The 23,227-nt window shown below is 50.6% G+C and overlaps 1 protein-coding gene across 1 annotated transcript in view; it reads right to left on the bottom strand.

Annotated features, from left to right (window-relative positions):
* The window catches only part of CPXM2 (carboxypeptidase X (M14 family), member 2), a 197,881-nt gene that overhangs the window by 97,102 nt on the left and 77,552 nt on the right, over positions 1–23,227 (bottom strand). Inside the window, exons 7-8 of the mRNA XM_006880142.1 lie at positions 17,428–17,920; positions 5,256–5,354 (exon numbers count right to left, since the gene is read on the bottom strand). Coding sequence (XP_006880204.1) covers positions 5,256–5,354; positions 17,428–17,920 — 592 coding nt within the window. The remainder of the gene's footprint in view (positions 1–5,255; positions 5,355–17,427; positions 17,921–23,227) is intronic.

Below are 23,227 nucleotides of genomic sequence, written 5' to 3'. Positions count from 1 at the left end.
AGGGGGTTCTCCCTGTGGGTGTGTCATATAATGAATACATATATGGACACTCTGATTCTAAGGAAGCCACTCAGCTTTTGCTTGTTCTGAATCCTGCATGTGGCTTTCACCATCTGGCCTCTGGCCCTTGGCGCTTGAGCCAGTGGCCGCCACACCGCCCCCAGGTATTGGAATTCATTAGCCTCTGCAGCCTTGTAGGCCAGCAGTCTGCCTTCTTACCTGACAATCTGAATGTGTCAGCCTAAGATACATGCTGCTCCACAGAAGGGCTTAGATGAAAAAGCAAGACGTCTGTAATAAAACGGAAACCTTGCGAATTAAATACGTCAAATAAGTCCATTCTCAAGCCTGGGTCCGTGTGTGGGTTTCAAGCCTTAGTCAGCTGGGCACATAGGAGAAGCACCAGCTGTTCAACTTGGGAGAAACCATTCTGCTTCTGCCTTGGTGGGAAGATGCTGCCTTTCCACACACCTTGCTCTAAGAACTGAAGCCAGACCACACAGTCATAGAGGGCCGGCCCGCTGTCCTGGGCCATGTGACATGTACCTCACTAGACAGAAGACAGCATTTCTGCACCCCCGGTGCCAGCCCGGCATAGAGCAGGTGCTCGGAAGCATGTCTGTCATTCCTGTTGCCAACTGTCCATGCCGATAATCACCAATCAGATCAGATGCGGCCCTGCTCTTCGGCCAGCCTCATCTCTCAGGGCCAGAGACTCATGCGCGGAGGTGACTGTGACGTGAAGCAAGCAAGGACCAAGACAAGGTGCAGGCTGTGAGCAAGGAGACCCCAGAGTTTTCTGAATGAAGTTCTAAGATAGTCTATGTCTCAAGAGATGACAATGCTTTTGCTATTTTCTAATGGTTTCTTTTTCCTAACATACAACAGTTGCAAAGCAACTCTCTACTTGGCATCCAAAAATATGTATTCACTTGGCGAGGCCATGATTCTCTGTGTTATGTAATTATCTTTGATTCTGTGGTCGGATGTAATTATCCAACTGTAAATTCTAACCTCTATGATGTGAATGACGAAGGATTGTTGGCAGTTACGTTAATGAGGCAGGATGTAATCCTGAGGGTCGAGGCATACCTTGAATCAATAAAAGGGGTTAAGAAGCCTCAGGGAGGGGGATGTACTAACATCGGGGGGGGGGCAGGAAGGGAGTACGCGTACATGTGCTGAGAAAAGAGCTTTCGAAGCTCCTTCTGAAACTGCAAATGTCCTGCAACTTCTAATTGTGGAAATATAGAATTAAGGCATTTCACATCTTTCAGCATATGGTAATAAAAGTAACCTAGGCAAGATATTTTTTTTATAAAAAAAATTTTTAAGCATTGACGAGTGAATAAGGTAATGAGGAACTGACCATCAGGCCCAAGTCCAGATGACAGCAAGATCCCAGAGCTGAGCCCAGGACTAGATGTCCCTTCGACCCTGTGGCCTTTGTGGCTGGCATTTTATTCTTCTCCGGTGCAGGTGACAAGAAGGCCATGACCTAGGCCTGTGAAGGTGGTGAGCCTTATCACCCATCTCTTCACAGACAGTCCAAAGGACAACACCCTCAGACTGAACCAACCCCAGGATTGTGGTGTTGTTGTTGTTGTTGTTGTTGTTGTGTGTACCGTGGAATCAGAACTGACCCATAGCTGTCCCTCTGGTGGTTTTTCAAAGACAGTTAATCACATGGGAGGAGACTGCCCATCCTTCTCTCATAGAGCATCTGGTGGATTCAAACTGAGTGCCTTCGGGATTGCAGTGCAGCCACTAGGCCACCAGAGCTTCCTAGCATTGCATTATGCATGTCCTAATTTCTGCATGGTTTAGGGTCAGTAAGAAGACTCAATAAATAAAATTCAAGCCAATCCACCAATCTGGACTCACGGCATCTCCAGGAACTGCCTCATAGAATTTCCATGGATGTGGGTTATTACAAAAGTAGACTGTGCAACCTCTCACCTAAAGAGAGGTCAGTGGATTCCAATCACCACCTTTAGGCCAGGACCATCTCAAAGGTCAACAGACACACCTACCCACTTTGAGATACACCTTCCTCTTGGTAGATGCCTGTAGAAGTCCACTGTTCTTTACACAGGATGCTCTAAGAGAGCTGTAATTTCTTTAATAGTAAATTATTGAGTAGAAACATAGCCGTATATCGAGACACTGCACCTTGGGCGACACACAATTCCTGTGACAGCTCTGTCACATGGCTGATAGGTTTTGTGGCAGCTGGAAATGGGCCCTGCTCCGTGAACACGATACTGTGAAAAGCTCTTCTTATCTTAAGCAGCCATGTGGCTGAGCGAAAGTCTGCAAACAGAAAATCTGTGCTTCAAGTTCCAGTTTTACCGTTTCCGAGTTATGTAACCCTGGGTGAATCATCCATATCACTGAGGATCTTTTTTTCCCACCTACAAAATATGGATAATAACGATGCTGTTATGTATTGCTGAATTGGAATCGACCTGTAGCCGACCCTACTGCAGATTTTCAAAGGCAATGAGTGTCATGGAAGGAAAGAGCCCATCGTCTTCCATGGAGCAAAGGTGGATTCAAACAACGTACCTTTGGATTGGAAGTACAACTCCTTACCAGTAAGCCACCAGATAGTGGTAGTAGTAGTATTGGATACAGCACACTTAGCAAAGTAAAAGGATCCACAAAAGAGAAGGTCATCCTCGGTGAGACAGATTGACACAGGGACATAGTATGGCGATGACACAGGAGAGGCAAGGTTCCAACCTGTTATTCACAGGCTCATTATGAGTTGGAGATGACTCAAGGGTATCTAACATCTGTCATTGTTGTTGTTGGTGCTATGTGCCGTCGTCTGCAACTCATAGAGACCCTGTGTACAACAGCCCTAAACCCTGCTCTATGCCTTGCCAATCACACCGATCCCCATTACCCCAGTGACTGAATCACTCCATCTCATCGAGGGTCTTTCTCTCCTGTGGTCTCCTCCACCCTCCCAAGCATGATATCCCTCTCCAAGGACTGGTCCCGCCTTGCATCGTGTCCAAAGTATGTCAGATGAATCTAGGACCAAGAATAATAATAGTACCCAGAATATTCAAATTCACACCAGGAGCTGGTAAAAACTAGGCTCAGTGGCAACTGTTGTTGTTGTTGTCAGGTGCGTTGAGTTGACTATCACTCATATTGTCCCTATGCATAATAGCTCTGAACCCTGCTCTATCCTGAGCCAGTCTCACTGTATCTGACACACTTGCCCCCACTACCTTAGTTATCGTGTTATCCATCTCATCTAGGGTCTTTCTCCCCTGCGCTGTCCCTCCACCTTTCCAAGCATGATATCCTTCTCCAAAGATTGGTCCTTCCTGGCTACGTGCCCAGAGTATGTGAGACAGAGACACAAAATCTCTGCCTCCAAGGAGCAGCTTCATTTTACCATCTCCGGGACAGATCTGTTAGTTCTCTTGGCAGTCCACGGTACGTTCAATGAGGGTAATAAAGCATAATGTTGTTGGGTGCTATCTACTTGATTTTCAACTCACGTGACCAAGTAGAACTACCTCAAAGGTTTTCCTAATCTGTATCTTTTTTCTCCCCCCGGCTCAAAAATTTCAAAGTCCATTTATTTGTACATGGTTTTGGGGTTTTTTCCCCTTAAGCAGAATTTCCCCGCGCACTTTCCTTCATTGATGTTTCATACAATCATTCTAACACATTGTGTTTTATAAAATTAATCACCAGTGGACTATGCACCATTACCACCATTACCCTGTCTTTTCAGGTCCCCACTGAATCGTTCCCATTTCCTTTACTCCCTCCCTCCACCCACAAAATTGCGCAACTCTGTGATTTATCTCCTCCTCATCCTCACTGCTCTGTTCCTGCCCCTTCCCCCCTTAAGCCCCCATACACATCGAACTTCTATTTTTCCAATAATGGTCTTAAACTCCATATGACCCACCTATTCCACTACCAGGAATAGATCCCAAGAAAATTAGAACTGAGACACAAGCAGAGATTTGTACACCAATGTCATAGTAGTGTTATTCACCACCACAAGAGCATGGAAACAGCCCAAATGTCCAACCACAACCAAATGGATTGAAAAATTGTAGTACATTCACACAATGGGATTCTACACAGCACTCAGGAGTAATGATTTTTAAAAATACTACATAACTTGGGAGAGACTAGAGAGCATTATGCTGAGTGAGCTCAGTCTCATAAAGACAAACAGTGTAATCTTTCTTCAAATTGTTTTTTATTGTGATTTGTATGAAAGGTTACAAGGAAATTGGTCTCTCATTCACTCATTCATTTTCCTCCTCTCCCCTCCAAGATGCAGTAAATCTGTAATGTACGTTCTGTTCCAGGCTATCTGATGGTCCGTCTACTTCAAATTGACCTGAATCATTTTCCATCACCTTTTGCTTCATCTGCACATTTCTCATCCATTATTTTCCTACTCTCCCCGACCTCCTCACCCCTGTAACCCTTCTGTGTTTGTAACAGAGGTCTTATGCAGTATTTGACCTTTTGTAACTGAGCTCTTTCACTCAGCATAACGTTCTCTAGACTCATCCACATTGCATAGTGTTTAATGAATTCCTTTTTATTCTTCCATGCTGCATAATACTCCACTGTCCATCTGTACCACAGTTTCTATACCTGTTTGTTCTGGATATTTGTGCTGCGTCCATTTCTTTGCTATTGTGACTGTAATCTTCACAGGAGCAGTGTGGAAGGTCTTTATTACTGGGAGCCACTGAGTGAATTTGAACCAACCATTCAGTTGACAAGTGGGTGCTTAACCATTGTCCCACATGGGCTCCTTCCTAAGAGTCTGACAAACAGATCCCTGGTGTTGGGGGGCATTATATGTCATGCTGCTAACAGAAAAGTCAATGGTTCAAATCCAACAGCTACGCTAAGGGAGAAAGCTGGGCAGTCTCCTCCAGAATAGATTTCATCTCTGAAGCCAGATGAGGGTCCCTGTGAGTTAGAAGGAGACTGAACATGGTGACCCAAGGTGACAAGTGCAGCCTTTACCATTGAATTGCTCCTGGAAAAAATGATTCAATGGCTGTATGTCCTATTGTATACATTTCCATCAAAAGTAAAACATTAAAAAGAAGTAAATATCCAGATTGTTTAAGGGGCACTGAATTTCTTTAAAAACCCAAAAGAGCAGGCAGTCCCCCTGTTCAGGGATCTGTAGTCAGGCCACTGTGGCAGGCGACACACCTGGGACAGATGCCCCAAGAGGGTGAACTTACTCTCTCTGCGGTCCTGGGGGCCTGCGTGGATGCTCTGGTCATCGCTGGCCGACTTCTCAAAGCTCTTGGATCTCGCACCTTTCCGGTTGCCATTTTTACCTATAATGAGAGAGAAAGAGAGTGCTGCCTTTACTTGCGTGTGCGTCAGTGTGAGAACTCATTGGATCCCTAAAACTCTGCAGTCTCCCCGCTTTGCCTCCCCCGTCCTGAAGGATGGTTAAAGGAAAAGCCAAAAACCTCAAACCAAACCACTGCCATCAAGTCATTTCCCACTTAAAGAGACAACTGCCTCTCCCAACCCCCATTAGAGTAGAACTTCACTCCATAGGATTTTCTTGGCTGGAAGCCTAGTGGTAAGATGCTGTGCTGCAATCCCAAAGGCACACAGTTCGAATCCACCAGCTGCTCTGTTGGGAGAAGGCTGAGCAGTCTCCTCCCCCGAAATTAACTGCCTCTGAAAACCCACCAGACAGTCAGCTATGGATCAGTTCCGACTCCTCAGTACGCAACAGTAATAATCTTTGCAGAAGGATATCAGGGTGTAGTGTGTTATATGTTGCCCTGCTAACCACTAGGTCGGGGGTTCGAATCCACAAGGTACTCCATGGATAAAGATGTACAGTCTCCTCCCATAAATACAGTCTTGGAAATCTGGTAGAGGGTCTCTAAGAGTTGGAATTAACTTATTGGTGGGGGTTTAAGGGTTGGTAATCTTCACAGTCAAACATTCTTCTAAGTGGTATAGCACTGGCCTGTCCATTTGCTGTACAGAGGTAACTCATGGTTGCTGTCAAGCTGAACACTGGGACACTGATGTGTCAAATGTGATAATGGTTACACAGTGTTTGGTGGAGCTCCCTGATTAAAACAAGTTTGGAAGCAGGAGTGGCATCCACTTCCTAAATAGCTTGCCTCTGGAAACTCCATGAACACAGAGAAAGGATGAAAGTCACACAAGTGTTCAGGTCTTTCATTCATAGGGTCACTATAAGTTGTCTACGACTCAACAGCACTTAACAACAACAATCTTCACAGAAACCTTTCTTTCTGAGGTGCTGTTGGATGTAGTCAAATCACCAGCCTGCAGATTAGAAGCTGATAGCAAACTCCTTGGAACAGCCAAAGACCCCATTACAAGGAAGACAGCATTTACCGTAAACCCCCAGGACGGCAGACCCTCGTGGTAAGAACAGCCCCCCTCCCCCATGACCACGGTGAGATGGCAGGCACCACTCTGACTAGCAGTGAGCTGACATCTGACCTCATCAGGCCCCGAGGAGAGACTGACAGTGGCTATAACTGTGACGCTGAGACTGGAGCCCTGAATTTCTGACTCCAAATCTGACGTCTTCCACCACGCTAAGTTCCGCCAGCCAAATCTGCTCGTCTCCTGGTCTGACGACCTGGGCAAGTGTCTTAATTATTATCTATTGCTACTGTAACCGTGATGCCACATGTAGAAGTGCGATCTCTAACAAGCTGTTGTTGTTGTTGTTGTGTATCGTCAAGTTGGAACCCACTCATAGCTGACCCTCCAGCAGGTTTTCAGAGGCAGTAAATTGCACAGGAGGAAATTGTCCATCTTTCTTCTGTAGAGCAACTGGTGGATTTGAACCATGTACCTTTGCGTTGGCAGCACAATTCCTTACCACTAAGTCACGAGAGCTCCTTCCTCACAGTTTGGAGGCTAGAAATCTTTTGGCCAGAACAAAATTCAAAAGGCAGAAAGAAGGACAAATGAGAAGAGAACAGAGGGAGAAGATGGGGTATCACATGGAGGGACATGTAACCAATGCCACGAAACAAGCTGTGTATTGATTGTTGAGTGGAAAAGCAGTTTGTTCTGCAAATGTTCACTCAAAGCGCAATGAGAAAGAGAGAGAGAGAGAGAGAATAAGAAGAAGAAAGAAAAGAAAGAGAGAGAGAGAGAGAGAGAGAGAGAGAGAGAAGGGAGGGAGGGAGAGAGAGAGAGAAAGAAAAAGAAAGAGAAAGAAAAAAGAAAGAAAGAGAGAGAGAGAGAGAGAGAGAGAGAGAGAGGGAGGAAGGAAGCTAGCTCTGGATTTCCAAAAAAATATAAGAGGGAAGTACTATCAAGCCCAGAGAAGGGGCTTCTCTCGGTCGGACACTCAGGTGGGTCTCTGCTGAGAGGGCCTCTAACTTTTTAAACAAGCAGATTGGTTGTTGTGTACTGTAGCATCAGAACCGACCCACACCTGACCTATGGCAGGTTTTCAGAGGCCGTTAATCGAACGGGAAGAGATTGTCCATTCTCCTACCACGGAGCAGATGGTGGCCTCGAACCATGTTCCTTTGAGATTGCAGCGCGACTTCTTGCCACTAGGCCACGAAGCTCCCTTATACAAGCAGAAAAGTACAAAACTAAGTGCCTCCATCAGGGTCCAGGAAGCCAGTGAGCCAGTGCCAGAGGCTGAGCTGGGGACCTGGACACAGTCACTCTGACTGTGAGGCCACCTCAGCACCTGTGATCAAGACCATCCGCCTGTAATGGAGACTTGGTTTCTCAGCGCTGCTCCAATGGACACAGCACATGTGGACGGCTTTCCTGAGCGGACATTCCTTTTCCCACGGTCAGAAGGCTAGGAGTCTGGATCCAGGACATGGAGCCTCTGGGGGAAGACGTCTGTGTCTCTCTAGCTTCTTCCACTCGGGTCCTTGATGGTCTTCACAGGACATGGCGTCCACCTTCCTCCATCCTCGGTGGTCTTCACGTGATGTGGCCTCGATCTTCCGTCATCTTTGCCTGCTTCTGTGCCTCAGCTCTCTTCAATCTCAAACGTGACTGGTCTGAGACACATCATAACGCTCTCACTGACATAAGACAATAGATGGGATCACATCCCTAGACATGCAGTTGTTACATGACTTGGGATTGGTTTGGGCTCATATCCAACCCACACAGAACAGAGCAAATCACAGACGGAAATCTTCACCGCTCCCCACCGTCACTATATTTAAGTTCATTGTTCCAGATGCTGTATCTGTCCATCTCCTTGGAGGTCTTCCTCTTTGCCTTTGACCCTGAACTTTACTAAGCACGTCAGCCTATTCCAGAGCTTGGCCTCCTGATAACACGCCCAAAGTCGGTGACAATAACTCTCAACATCTTCCTTTCTAAGAAGCACTTGGCTGGACTTCTTTCAAGAATCTATGTGTTCACTTTCTTAGCCAACACCATAATTCAAACACATCCACTTCTCTTTGGTCTTCCTTATTCATGGTGCCGCTTTCCCATGCATATGAGATGACTGAAAATACCGAGGCCTGAGCTGGGCAATTTACATCACATATTTTGGGGGGATACCATTCAATCTTTAACACTTCCAAAGGCATTTCTTCTGAGACTGCCTCCCCAGGAACTCGAAAGATTTTGGCTCTTTAGCAAAACCGGTCACATGGGTTCTGATAGCACAGAGTCTGCTGTTGACAAAGAAGAAACGTTGAGCAAATTGACTGAGGAAAGAGCCAAAGCTCAGGAGGAGAAGGTGCAGACAGTCCTGCCCAGGAGCACCTTCCATTGCCCGCGGGTCTTCTGCAGGACGACCCCTCCCCGGCAGGATGACCCCTCCATGCCAGGACGGCCCCTTGACGGCAGGACGGTCCCGCCACGGCAGGACGGTACCTCCATAACAGGACAGGACGGCCCCTCCACGGCAGGACGGGCCCTCCACGCCAGGACGGCCCCTTGATGGCAGGACGGCCCCTCCACTCCAGGACGGCCCCTCCACGGCAGTACGGCCCCTCCCCGGCAGGACGGACCCTCCACGCCAGGACGGCCCCTCCATAACAGGACAGGACGGCCCCTCCACAGCAGGACGGTCCCTCCACGGCAGGATGGTCCCTCCACGCCAGGACGGCCCCTCCATAACAGGACAGGACGGCCCCTCCACGGCAGGACGGTCCTTCCACGCCAGGACGGTCCCTCCATGCCAGGACGGCCCCTTGATGGCAGGTCGGCCCCTCCACGCCAGGACGGCCCCTCCCCAGCAGGTCGGCCCCTCCATAACAGAACAGCCCCTCCACGGCAGGACGCCCCCTCCATGGCACTGTCCTACAGAGGGTGCTACCACGCAGGGCCAGGTAAAACCTCAGCATCCAGCATCTGCCTGCAGATACCTGCCAATGGGACACTCGTCCGCATGGGACACCCATCCCAGCTCAGCTCTGCAAACTCAATACAGCCCCAAATGCTTGGCAAGTTTCCTGTCACCCACATGGTCTGGGTCCTCAGGGGACCAGTAACATTTGGGGAACAGAAACCCTGGCAGGAGCAGCAGCAGAGCTGAGCAAACAGGTAGAGGCCTGGCCACCCCTCAAAAGAAGAGGGTAGAGGTGAGGACACAGGCCCCCCATTCCACCCGCTGGTGTGCCCCCCAGCCAGGGTCTGCCTTCATCTGACTACTGACCAGCAGGGTGTCATCTGCCTACAGGGACATGGTTGTTGCTGAGAGGTGGACAATAGGTACAGAGTGCTGAGGGCAGAGCCTGCTGTGCCACAACCCTGAAGAAACAGCAACTCTGTGCCTTCTCTTCTCTAATTTAACATGCTTTAGGGGAACACATACACAGCAAATTCATTTTTTAATTCAGCCTTTTCCACATTCATTGTTTTGTTTCAAGACGTTGCTTGTAATCCTGTCAATGTAACAGCACTCTTCCTGCTTCCTTCCTGAGATGCCTGTTTCCATCCATCCTCTTTTCCGGCCCTTCCTGCCTTGGGAGCTTTGTTCCTGGGAGAACGCTGCCTGTGGCACCTGATCTGGCTGATTGTTCGGAGAAGCACATTCCCCACGGGGTTCCTGTTCATTTGACAGTTCATTTTATGGATGTTTATTGTCTAGCTGCAAGGTGGTCCCCGAGGGCAGCTCTCCGCGTTCATCATTAATGCCACGAAGCCTCCACAGCTCACCCAGCACTGCATCGGTGGCCGCAAAACAGCAGCTGGTATGACTCATCATTTACAAAGCGTTTGCACAGCAATTATAACGTCTGAGCCTGGCCACTACCCGTGGAAGGCAGAAAGGGTATGCACAGCACCATTTTACAGATGAGGAAACTGAGGCACAGAGGGGAGGCAGAGCTGCCCAAGGCCACTCGCACGGCCAGGAAGTGGCCAAGCCAGAAGCTGCCCCAAATCTGTCCCTCTGCGTGGCCCCTCTCGGTGGCCCCTTCCTCTCTGATGAGAAGAAAGGCACATATGGTCTATACAGATGAAAGAAGAGAATACCAAATACAGATGAGAGAAAAGGAGTCAGGACAGAATCCGTGTCTCCATCTGGGCTGTGTCACAAAACCAGATTTCTTAAAAGACACGAACAGAGATGCCAACGCAGGCTGCGGGTTCTATTCTAGTCTTTGGTGATAAATATAATTCTTCACAGAAGAATATGATTGTTCCTTCTTTATACAAGAAGCTTACAGTAGCAACCCCAAGAAACTGAAAAAAAAAAAAAAGAATGCTTCACTGCATATTTGACGTTTTCCCAGGAAATTCCAGTCTAACAGGATCTGCTTTCTTCCTTTCCCGTGAAGCAGCCCAGCTCCAAGCTGCTGGTTTGCATCTGTTAAGAAGCCACTTCAGGAGAAAGTGCTCAGGAGCGCAGGACACAGCACCCCAGGAGCTGGTCAGGCACGGAGAGGGACATGAAGCTCAGCTGTCTCGGTCACAGCTCACATATGCACTGGCCTGCACACGCATGCATACATACGTGTGCACACATCCACACACGTGTGCACAGACACGTGTACACGCCTGTGTGAGCATATGCATTCTCATATACACACATGCAGGGAGTGTGTGGCCTAGTGGCAAGGAGCTGTGCTGCCATCCCAAAGGCCTGCAGTTCAAATCCACCAGCTGCTCCACGTGTGAGAGATGGCAACCTCCTCCCGTGCAATTTACTGCCTCTGGAAACGCACTGGGAAGTCGACAGTTCTCAACGGACGGCACAGAACAGCATCATACATGCACGTGCATCCATAGGTCTGTACGCACCCAGGAAAGAGCCTGGGGTCTTTTCAGGGGCTGTGAGAAACCTACGCAAAGCTGTGAGGATAAGTTCACGCAGAAAGGGCACGGCGTGGGGGAGAATGGCCTGGGCATGTCCTGTGCTGAGGACAACGCAGCTGATGGCAGGAAGCAAGACCCACAGGATCAGGTGATTCAGCTGAGCTCCCGGCGTCAGTGAACCTGTGTCCAGATGGAGTGGAGCTTGGAATGCGAAGTCCTCAGCACTTCTACCAGGGCTAGGCCACAATCAATTCACAGAGCCAGCAAGCAGAACCAATCTCTCTCTATCTCTCTCTGGCCCAGTGCAGGAGGGACAAGACTCAACTCTAAGGCTACAGTGCTTTGCCCTTGACCTGACCTTCAGTCCTCTGCCGTCTGTGCGGGTCCAGCCAGCCTTCCTGCCCCACCACAGAAAAAGGAGTCCTCTCCCTGGGTGGTCCAGTTAGTCCCCAGCTGCTAACTAGAAGGTTGGTGGTTTGAGTCCACTCATTAATACCTCAGAGGAAAGCCCAAGCAATCCACTTCTGAAAGAGGAGAACAGTTCTAGTCTCTAGTGTGACGCACAGCAGGACGACTGGAGTCACCGGTGACAGGAGGGTAACGGGTGTCAATGCTTTTAGAGGTGACACCAGCAGCAGGGTGCACTGGCCGGAGTATAGGGGCTTGGGTCTCTAAGTTCTGGCAGGAAGTGGAGCCTGAAACACGGGGCCGTGGCGGCTGCGGGGCATCTAGGAAGCGATGGTAAGACGTTCGGGGGAGGCTATAAAAGGGGACACAAGGGAGAAGGAGAGCAGCCGTGGGCATGCTTGACTCCAGGATGTAGCCTCCTGGGGACGCAGAGGGACACAGAGAAGCTGCCTCAGAACTGTCCCACCAGCTGGGAAGACAGCCAATTTTACCGACCTGAGGAAGAACCAGTTAGTCCTATAGCACCATGAGGAGCTGGACCTCGGAGAAGTCACAGGGAAAAGATCCAACTGTCGCTGAGCTTTCTGGGAATCTTAAACTTAATACCATGCACCTACACATGCCATGTATAGATAGTTGGACAGTGAATAGGGCTGAGAGAAAGAGAATTGATGCCTTTGATCTGTGGTGCTGGAGAAGAGTGTTGAATAGACCATGGACTGCTAGGAGAACAAACAAGTTTGTCCTGGAGAGGGTGAAGCCAGGCTGCTCCTTGGAGGCAAGGATTCTGAAGCTTCATCTGACATACTTTGGGTATGTTGCAAGGAGGGACTGGTCTTTGGAGAGGGACATCATGTTTGGCAGAGTGGAGGGGCAGCGCAGGAGAGGAAGACCCTCGATGAGATGGATCGATTCTGTGAATGGAGTGGTGGGAATGAGTGCGTTTGAGATGGTGAGGTTGGCACAGGAAAGAACGGCGTTTAGGGCTCTTGTACATAGGATCACTAGGAGTCGCAAGCAACTCAATGGCACTTAACAACACACGTGCCATGCATGGACCAGTGATTGGTACCAACTCAGAGCATTAGAATTTCAAGCCAGCATCCCATGATGCTGGATAGGAGCTGACAGATAGAGAAATCATCCTTCCCTGAGGCCGTCCAGAGACCCTAACTTCCTGGCTCAGGCCTCTCTGAGCAGAAGCTGTGATGGCAAGGACTTGAGGGCACAGAAGCCAAGCCTGTGAGCTCAGGATCCCAGGCACAGTAGGGCACCCAGCGAGGCTCCCTGCAGCAGGCCCCAAGGGCCGGCCGCCATCGTCTCGGCCTGGAAGGCCACCACCACGAGAGCTGGTGCCATGTACACGTGGCCCAGTGCAGACACGAAGGCGGTGTGCAGGGATATCGCTCTGCATGTGTGCAGAATCCTGGACTGGGAGCCAGGAGCCCCTCCTCCCTTCTCCTTGTTGCCCACATGTGAGCCTGGGTCCTGAACTATGGACACAGACAGGCAGGCAGGCGTGCCAGCAGGAACAGACGGCTGGTTCTGGAAGGCACTTTGGAAAAGCAGGTAGTGTCTTTGAAAGCTGCTGACCGATGTGTCCCTCTATTTTCTTTCACTCAGAATTCCACCGGGAGTTATCTGGATGCACAACTTTTAAGTGTTGCAGTGAGCACACAATCTGACAGGATTAAGGATTTCTAGTTTAATTTTAGGTGTGCTCACAGCACTGTATAAAACACACAATTGCACACAATGCAACTGATACGTATCTTCTCCTATCCTCACTCCAATCCAATTCCAGGACAGGACGTGTCCATCAGAAACCCAAACAGGGCCACCCTCCCTTACCAGTGCAGCCCCTTCCACCAACTGGCTCCTGCACACACAACAGAGAGGGCTTTGTTTATAAGCTAATGTGCTCGGATAACAGCTCTCCAGGCCTCCCCTCTTCTCCTCTCCCCCTCTCCACCCCCACCCAGTAGCTGGGGCTCAACACAGAACAAAATGCAAACTAGCTGCTTGCTGGGCGTCCATTCTGAGCACAGACACAAACAAGCATGGCTCCCTGCCCACTCTGCAAATTCCACAGCTTGGGGTGATGCCCCACGAGAGCAGGCAAGGGTTCCAAGCTTCTAAGAGTCCAGGAAGATGGTATCAAACCAGACAGCAGAAACTCGGCCGGAAAGGGCGCGCATCCGACCACACTTCCAACCCAAGTCACAACAGAGGGAAAGAGAATCTTCAGTGTCCTGCTAGGAGTCTTGTTCATTATTCTGTTTGTTTCTTCCTGTCAAAAACCCCAACCAAGTCGACCGCTGTTGAGTCCTCTGTGACTCATAGGGGCCATGTGGGACACAGCAGAACTACCCACCCTGGAGGACTTCCAAGGCTGTAATCATTATAGAAGCTGAACCCTGATTGTCAACTCTTTCTCTCAAAGAGTGGATGGTGGGCTAGAACCACTGACCTTTTGGATAGCGGCAGAGTACTTAACCGCTGCAACACCAGGCCTCCTTTTTTACAGTCAAGAGGGAAATAAAGGGGAACTGGGTAATACAACTCCAATCTAGTCCTCCTGTCCATTTTATCAAAAAAAGAGTATAGTCACAAATCAAGGTCATGAACTCAGAGATCACATAAATTAAGGACACTGGAAATCTACTCAAATGGCCCAGATGGGATGTATTTATTCTTCGCCCTGAGACTGAAAATGAGGGACCCCCAAGCTCACTCCCTAGCCCAGGTGCATTCTATCTGACCTGCGAGATGGATTCTAGAACGCGCTGAGCACCATTGGCCTGACAGCAGATTCTGGCTCTCCCTCTCAGTTTCTGATGGTGATGTGGCTCTGAGGGATGCCCTTAGGACCCTCCAGGAGCCTCCCGCTCAGAGCATCACCCTCCACTGTGCTGGGGACTGCAGGGCAGGCTGGTAGGTACTGAGCTGCTATGTTTGTGAGGCAGGATAAACTGGCGACCTGTCAATGACAAGTACGGTGGGTCACTTGTCAAAGCCCCTGGGAGAAGCCCTCCAGCCCCCTAGAGTTGCTAAAGACAAGTCCTCTTTGTCAGATCTTCATTTTCCTTGGGGAGCATTTCCAAGCCCCCTTTATCCATTTCTGCCCATCCATCCTCTGCGTAGCACCCGCCACACCTGCTATTTCACCCTCGAGGTGCCCAGCCTCTGCCATTCCACAAGGTGGAGGAAGGGGCAGGGGCTCACTCTGCACAGAGGCCTCACACAGCACCCAGCCTGGGTGGGGTGAGCTCTCAGGGCCAACCTCCAGGTGAATGAGTAGGTCATGGTGAACACAAGGGCACTGCTGTTAAAAAGTACAATTGTCGAAAGTGAGACAGGCTGCAGCACTGGGCTTCCTGTTTGCAGAGAAACGTACTGCTGTCCAGAAGCCCCATTCCCACAGCAAAGAACACTGAGCTCAGGGTTAGACTCCTAAGCAAAAAGAAGATAAAGCAGCCCATGGTCATTATGTCAATAATAATGCCAGGTGATCCAGGCGCCACTGGGCAGAACTGCTCCATAGGGCTTACTCATCTGTGACCTTTCAGAAGAAGAGTACCAGGCATTTCCTCTGCAGCACAAACCAGCCTTTCAACCATCAACCCTTAGTAGCCAAGCTCAAAGCACTTGAACAACCCAGGACCCAGCCTGCTGCCTACTGCCACCCTCTGTGAACACCACAACTCCAAGTCCATGCCCCCCAGATCCTCCGTCTGTGTTAAACACCCAGCAGACAGAAACAAAGGCAAAAGAAGCTGCTACACTTCAAATGATCCAACAGAAAAAGGCCTTAAAAAAAAAAGGCCTTGAATTTAAAAGCTGAGATCTAAAGCAAAACATCCCTCTGCTGCCCAGTCCCTTCTGACTCACATCTACCCTCCATGGCCTTCAGAGGCTGCAAAGGCTTCCAGAGGCAGACTGCTTAATCTTTTTCTCCCGAGGGGCAGTTGGTGGGTTTGAAACATGCACTTATCTGTTAGACGTCAAACGCTTAACACACTGTGCCACCAGGGCTCCTTCAAAAAGCACAAACCTACCTACTGACCACCACTCTAACAGGGAGACTGCTGGAGTCCTGGCCTCTCAAACCTACCTACTGACCACCACTCTAACAGTGAGACTGTCGGAGTCCTGGCCTCTCAAACTTACCTACTGACCACCACTCTAACGGAGATTGTGGGAGTCCTGGGCTGCAGTCTTTAAAGGAACAACCTTCCGCCCTCGGAGACCTCTAGAGTATCAGAGCAAAGAGTTTCACTAAAACTTCTAATAAAACCCCAGGGATGCAGTCTCTTCCTACTGCAGCTGTTATTAACAGTCCAGTACAACCCGGCGACTGTCCATTCCCAAAACTCACCCCCCCCAAAACATACAAAGGGAACATTTTCAGCTTCTGACACTTTGTTCAGAGCCTCCATGATGCTGCTGTGTCCAGTGGAACTGACCATCCAGCACGTTTTCAGAGGCTGTAAAGCACAGGAGAGGAGACTGCCTGTCTTTCTCCCTCAGAGCAGCTGTAGATTTGAACCATGTGCTTTTGAGTTGGCAGCCCAGCTCCCAACCGCTAGGCCACAGAATTGCCAGAATCAAATCCCTAATCACTGCCTCTATCTAGTTCATGGACCCACCGGGATCAGTAGAGCAGAAGGGCACCAGGGCTTCCTGGCTGCCATCTTCATGGAAGCTGATTGTCACCTCTGTCTCCTGCAGAGCTGAGAGTTTGGAACACCAAGGCTTTAATAAACACCCCAAACTCTTAACACACAGTGCCACCAGGGCTCCTTTCAGCATCATCACAGTGGCCCACAAATTGAAGCAGAAGCACATTCCAGGGCTTGTTCTAACTGGCTGCCGTGGACTCCACTCAGGGGTCCACCTCCTTTCCAACTGAGCCCCAAGGGGACTTTCAGGCTAGTTTTCACCAAACAAAGGCTATTCCTCCCAGGCCAGGAATGCAGCAAGGGGCAGGATCTGCTTTCAGGCCAGGCGGGAGCACCTGGCCACCAGCCTGCTTGCTCCCTAACCTTGAACTACTCCGATGCAGCCCTTGTACAACTTGAGCAGAGAGAGTGTGAAGCAAGTGAGAGTCGCACTACCTCAAGTGTGTGGCAAACTGGGACGAAGTCATGTCCCCCACACGGTGCTGGTACAAACCAGGCTAAAGTGGGGGTGAATATGGGCAGAAGAACCAAAGACAGGACACCCTCATTTGCAGAGAGGCTCTGGGCTTTGGGGCAGGAAGAGGGCAGTTAGAGGAATCCACGCAGAGCAGAGGCAGGGAACTGCGCGGGTCCACGTCTACCTGGAGAGTTTTCCTCAAAAGCCCGCTCTGCCAACTGTTTCCGTCCTCAAGGGGAAACTCGCCCGCAAGGAAATGCTCAGTGAAAACTGGCAGAGAGGGAGAGTCTTGTGCCCAGTAAATTGGAAACTTGGTCACAGGAATGCTGCTCAGCTCTCCAGGCAGCTTCCCGAGTGCGCATTTCCGCAGGCACCTGGGCGCAATCGAGGCGCCCATGAGAATCACATTCAAGTTCTGGGCGCTGGGAGAACCAGAGTTTGCGCAAATGTTGTCTCCAGGGAGGTGGGGCTGTGGTGAGGGGGGTGAGGTGGTCGCAGACTCTCTCATCCACTCCCAGTAGAAAGCACAGGGGCAGAGTTAGCTGTCCCAGGAGCTGCGCCCCGCCTGCCTTCACACGCAGCGCAGAAGTTACTTACCTGGTGGCAGTGGCGTCTCCAGAGCCAACTTCTCCTTCTTAGGTCCCTTCTTAAACTTGGTCGCCTTCTTGGGCGGCCTGGGCGCTAGCGGTTGGTGCTCCTCCTGCCTGGTCCCCGAGGGTGGCGCTGGGGAGGAATCGGGCTCAGGACGTGCATAGTAGGGCTCCGGGCTCCAGCTCTCCTGCACGTTGTAGTCAGGGTACTCTGGCACAGACGTCTGCGTCCCAGCCTGGGCCAGGACTACCAGCAGGAGCACGAATACCCGCACCGAGGCGGCGGTGCCCCAGTGGGCCATGCCTGCTTCGCACTGTGGCCGGGGCAGGGTCGTGGGAGCCGGCAGCGCAGACTGCGGCCCCAGGGGCGCAGATCTGGGTGTGAGCGGCCCACTGCGGGGCCTGGAGGGCTGGGGCGCGCCTGGGAGTGGGGCGGGCTCCAGAGGCCGGCCCCGCCCTCCTGCCCTCCTCCCTCCGCGGCCCGGGCGCCGAGGCGGGCCCTGGGGGCAGGTGCTGGGGCTTGTGCGTCCAGCCCTGACAGTCTCCAATTCCCCAGCCAGGTCTGCATGCTGCCTTGCCTGCCTGCTTCCCAAGATTTAAAAGTACACGGACATTTGGCGGCCCTTTGCCCCAATCTGTGGCTTTTACAGGTGAAGTAGATCTAAAAGGGGTAAGAGATTCACCCAAGGTCCAGCTGGAAACAGAGCTAGCCGCCTGCCCGGCTGGCCCTAACAGACTCTGAACTAGGTGTGCTTCCCTTTCTGGCCATCAGTTGGCTCAGCCTCCAGGATCCAGATTGTCAAGGCCCCGGGGTAGTGGATCCAGTCACCCTAGAGGACCCTTGTTTCCACCTGAACACCACACGGGACAGTGTTATCTGAGGACCAGCATGCAGGAAACAGAAAGGGACGTTTAAGTCACCCACAGAGCAGATCCCTGTACAGTGGCGCCTCCAGAGTCTGGCAGGAGCTCTCCGCCTTTGGAGAAAATACCTCCCACCCTTGACCAGCCAGTCCGGTCCCTGTGACTTCTTGGGCCTGATGGAGGACATTGGAAAAAGCAGTATGTCTGCCTTACGTAGCTGCTATGAAAAATTGCTACCAACTGAATGCTTAAAACCGTCTGCTGATATACCAGTGTTCTGTCGGTTAGAAGTCCAGACCGAATCACACTAGTTTAAAATCATACACTGGACCAATAAGCAGCATTGTGATAGAGGAAAAAGATTGGAGTTAACAAGGATTTCATTTCACTTGACTCCACAACCAACACCCATGACAGCAGCAGACAAAAAAAATCAAATGATGTAGTCCAATGGGCAAGTCCACTGCCAAGGTCCTCCTTAAAATGCTAAAGAGCAAAAATGTCACTTCAAACTCGGTGGCATCTGGCCTAAGCCGGTATTTCCGACTGCTTCTCATGCATGTGAAAGCTGGATGATGAATATGCAAGATCAAAGAAGAATCGGTGTCTTTTAGTTGTAGTGTTGGCCAAGAATATTGAATGTATCAGGGACTGTCAAGAGAACAAACAAATCTGTCTTGGAAGTGCAGCCAGACTGCTCTGTAGAGACTTGGTTACACATACCCTGGACATGCTACCGGGAAGGACTGGTCCCTGGAGAAGGGTATCCTGCTTGGCAAAGGGGTCAAGGAAGGAAAAGAAGACCCTCAAGTAGACGTACTGGCACAGTGACTAAGCGCAGCAGAGATTGTGAGGGTGGCTCAGAGTCAGACAGTGTTTTCTTTCGGTTTTACAAAGATCAGCTGTGAGTCAGACCAGCCCCAGCCACGCTTACCAACGGCTCTGGAGGAGCCGTGGCTGCATTCTGTGCCTTGTGGCTGGACCTGCCCCTTCCCTTGCTGGTGGTCAGTGAGAGGCCAAGAAGCGGTGACCTCCTTCCCATACCATCCAAGAGCATGCTAAGGCCTCTCTGTGGCCTCCCATGTGGACCTCCCATTGCAGAGACAGCAAGGTCCTCTCACGGCATCCACTCTGACTTCCTCCAGCTTTCATTTCTAGGTCTCTGCTTCCCCCACATGTGATGGGGGTTTTAATTGTGGCAAAGATACACGCAGCAAAGCATTCGACAGTTGAGCATCTCTGCCTGTGTAGCTTAGTTACATGGACTATATTCTCCATGGTGTGGGCCCCACTATTTTAGATCCTTTTCCAAGTTCTTCCAGCACTGGTAACATACGCTCTACAGACCCGACGCAAAAGCCTCTTCATTCCCTCTTCTATTCATTATAACCACTAATTTTTTTTTTTTTATTTCACATAAGAGGTCATAACAGTATCTGTCCTTTTGGGCCTGATATTCTCTCAGCAAGATGTTCCCAAAGCTTGTCCCCGCTGTACCATGCATCAGACCCCATAGCTCATTTCCCCTTGAGACTGGCTTTGATGTCACCTCACAACAATAGCTGTGTGTTGCCTCTCCCACGTCACTGGCTCTGGGGGCCAAAGAGGAGCAGTCTCCTCCGGTGCGATTTTCTGTCCTGGGAAGTCCAATGCTGAGGTGACTAAGGGCCAGTTCTGACTTGACGATGAGTTTGAGAAGCCTAGGACTGAGGATGCCAATTAGAGGAAAAGAAGACAAGACGTCACCTCACAAACGTTGGGAGTGTTGTTAGGAGAGACTAGTCTCCGGAGAGGACCAACGTGCTCAGAAAGGTGGAAGGCCAGTGAAAGAGGGAGAACCCCAACAAGATGGACTGACAGGGTGACTGCAGCAATGGCCTCAAGAGTGTCAGAGAACATGAAAATGGCACGAGATAGGACAGGGTTCAGATCTGTTGTTGTTCATGGTGTCGCCACGAGTTGAACTTGACTCAATAGACCTAACAACAGCAAAGATTGAGGTGAGTGGGAAGTGTCGTTTTTTCAAGGACTGATGTGGTTGGATTGGGCCCACTCAGGACAGTCACCCTATCTGAAGGCCTAAAATCTTAAATGTATCTTTAAGGTCCTTTTGTACGCATAACCTAACTTATTCTCATGTTCCAAGAATTCATGCCTGGATGTCTTTGCAGAGTGCTCTATCAAAGCGACAAACTGACCCCTCAAGCCTAGGGTTGGACTATCACCTTGCTGGTTCCTTTGATTCTGTGATTTCAGGGATCCCACTGAGCAGAATCTAGGTGCCTGGAGGAGGCCTCTCCACTGGGGTCTCTGTTTCCCTGGGAATGGGGAGCCATGCTCTGAGCCTGTGCAGTGGGAAGGCCTTGCCCAGAGCAGCTGGAACTCACTGGCCTCCTGTGTGAGGCTTGTCTTCTCTTACTGTGCACACAGAGGTGGCCTTGCCAGGATGTCACTGGGGACAAGCCCTCTGGGTCCTGAGGCTGCAGGTCAAGGTGGAATGGGGATGTTGAAGGGAAAGGGGCTGCGGGCTGCGGCCAGAGGCCCAGGAGGCCTGGACCTGATTACCAAACCCAGACCTGCACAGACAGGTGCATCCAGAGCCACAGAGTCTCTGCAGAAGAGGACCCTTTTCCTCCCAACCCACTCCCCACGGATCTGGGCTGGCCCGCAGCCTTAGTGGGGTCACTGCTGCCCACCCTCTTCCAGAAGCACCTCCTCCCCATAAGCCTCTCCCGGCAGACTTGGGCTGGCCCACGGCCACCACTGGGTCAGGGCTCAGCTTCTCCAGGGTGTGTTCCCGAGCTCCCTCACTGGGCTGTGTGATCTGAAGCCAGGAACACAGAGGACACACCAGGTCAGTACAGAACAGCAGCAAATAGTTCCAGCAGAGTGTAGGAGACACACGCCAGGTCGCCCTGGACCACCTGGCACCCAGGCCCAAAGGGGCCTCAGACAGCGGCTTGGTCTCACTGAGTGGCATCCTGCACCACCTCCAGCAGAGACCTTGTTGTTGTTATGTGTCATCGAGTCGTTTGCGACTCATAGCGACCCTATGTACAAGAGCCCTAAATGCCAGTTCTATTCTGTGCCAACCTCACTGTCTCAAACACACTCATTCCCACCACTCCACTCACAGAATCGATCCATCTCATTGAGGGTCTTCCTCTCCTGCGCCTCCCTTCCACTCTCCCAAACATGACGTCCCTCTCCAAGGATCAGTCCCTCCTTGCAACATGCCCAAAGTATGTCAGACGAAGCTTCAGAATCCTTGACTCCAAGGAGCATTCTGGCTTCAGCCTCTACAGGACAAACCTGTTTGTTCTCCTAGCAGTCCATGGCATAGTCAAACTCTTCTCCAGCACCACAGCTCAAAGGCATCAACTCTTTTTCTATCAACCCTATTCACTGTCCAACTCTCGGATGCATAGCACCTAATTGCGAAGACTATGCATCCGAGAGTTGGACAATGACTAGGGAGGATAGAAGGAGAATTGACGCCTTTGAGCTGTGGTGCTGGAGAAGAGTATTGAATGTACCATGGACTGCCAAGAAAACAAATAGATTCATCCTAGAGAGGGTTAAACCAGGCTGCTCCTTAGAGGCAAGGATTCTGGGGCTTCGTCTGACATACTTTGGACATGTTGTAAGGAGAGACAGGTCTTTGGAGAGGGACATCATGCTGGGTAGAGTAGAGGTACAGCGCGGGAGGGGAAGACCCTCTATGAGGTGGATTGATTCAGTGACTGGGGTAATCGGGATGGGTGTGTCAGAGGCAATGAGATTGGCACAGGATAGAGCAGGGTTTAGGGCTGTTGTACATAGGGTCGCTATGAGTTGCAAACGACTCGACGGCACATAACAACAACAACAACAATAGCCTGGATCAGGCACACCTTAGTCTCCAGTGTGATGTCGTTACACTTCAGTACTCTTGAGAGGTCCCTCACAGCTGACTTTCCCAATGCAATTCATCTCCTGATTTCCTGGCTGCTGTTACCAAGAGTGTTGATTGTGGAGCCAAGTAAACTAAAACCGTTAACTATCTCAATCTCTTCATCATCCATACTGATGCTGCCAATTGGCCCACGGGTGAGAAGCTTTGTTTTCTTGATGTTGAGCTTCAATCCAGCCAAACATGCGGATGTCAGTCCCCAGCCCAGACCTACAGCTCTCACAGTGGTGAAGTGGGACCCTTGGTGTCCATGAAGCCCATCAGTTATTCTGGCCACGTTAACATGGGTATGAGTCTCCTGGTTCCCAAGGAAGCCTGGGGGAGCTGTGGTTTGGTGCTCAAGTGCTAATCAAAAGGTCAGTAGTTCAAACTCACTGACTGCTCTGTAAGAGAAACACCTAACAGTCAACCTGTGAAGATTCCCAGCGTGGCTACCGCACACCGTTCTTCTGTCCTCAACACTCCTGAGTCAGGATCAACAGGACAGCAATATTTTGTTGGTTGGTTTGTTTTGTTTGGGGTCTCTCGTGTTCATTTTTTTGGGAGAAAAGACTAAAACCTAGGATTGTCCAAGGATGCGTAAGAACCCAGGGAGAGGCCGTCTTTCCAGCTCCAGTCAGGGCTGGGAGGCAGGGGGCATGAGTTTGTGGTAGCCATGCAAACCCTGAAGACATGCCACTTCTTTCCTGCTAGAGACAAATCATCTGTCATCTGGTCAGTCACCACTCCCAGCAGCCCTTTGAGTGGTGCGGTAGAGCTGTGCTCCAGAAGGTTCCAGGGGCTTGCCAGGCCTTTCTTCCCATGCACTCCCAGCAGGGTCTGAACCACCAACTTTTGGTCAATACCTGAGCACTTACCCAGTTGTGCTGCCAGGAACGACCCCTTTCCTGGTCCATCTTAGGTAAATGAAATCACACACGTGGGCACACACGTGCCCCTCCTCTGTGGTGCGCAGTAAACATCCGGAGATCGATCTGCCCAGACCTGACTC

Source organism: Elephantulus edwardii, unplaced genomic scaffold (genome assembly GCF_000299155.1).
Source record: "Elephantulus edwardii isolate Elephantulus edwardi_28Jun2011 unplaced genomic scaffold, EleEdw1.0 scaffold00006, whole genome shotgun sequence".
NCBI lineage: Eukaryota > Metazoa > Chordata > Mammalia > Macroscelidea > Macroscelididae > Elephantulus > Elephantulus edwardii.
This window is presented reverse-complemented; position numbering and strand designations above follow the sequence as displayed.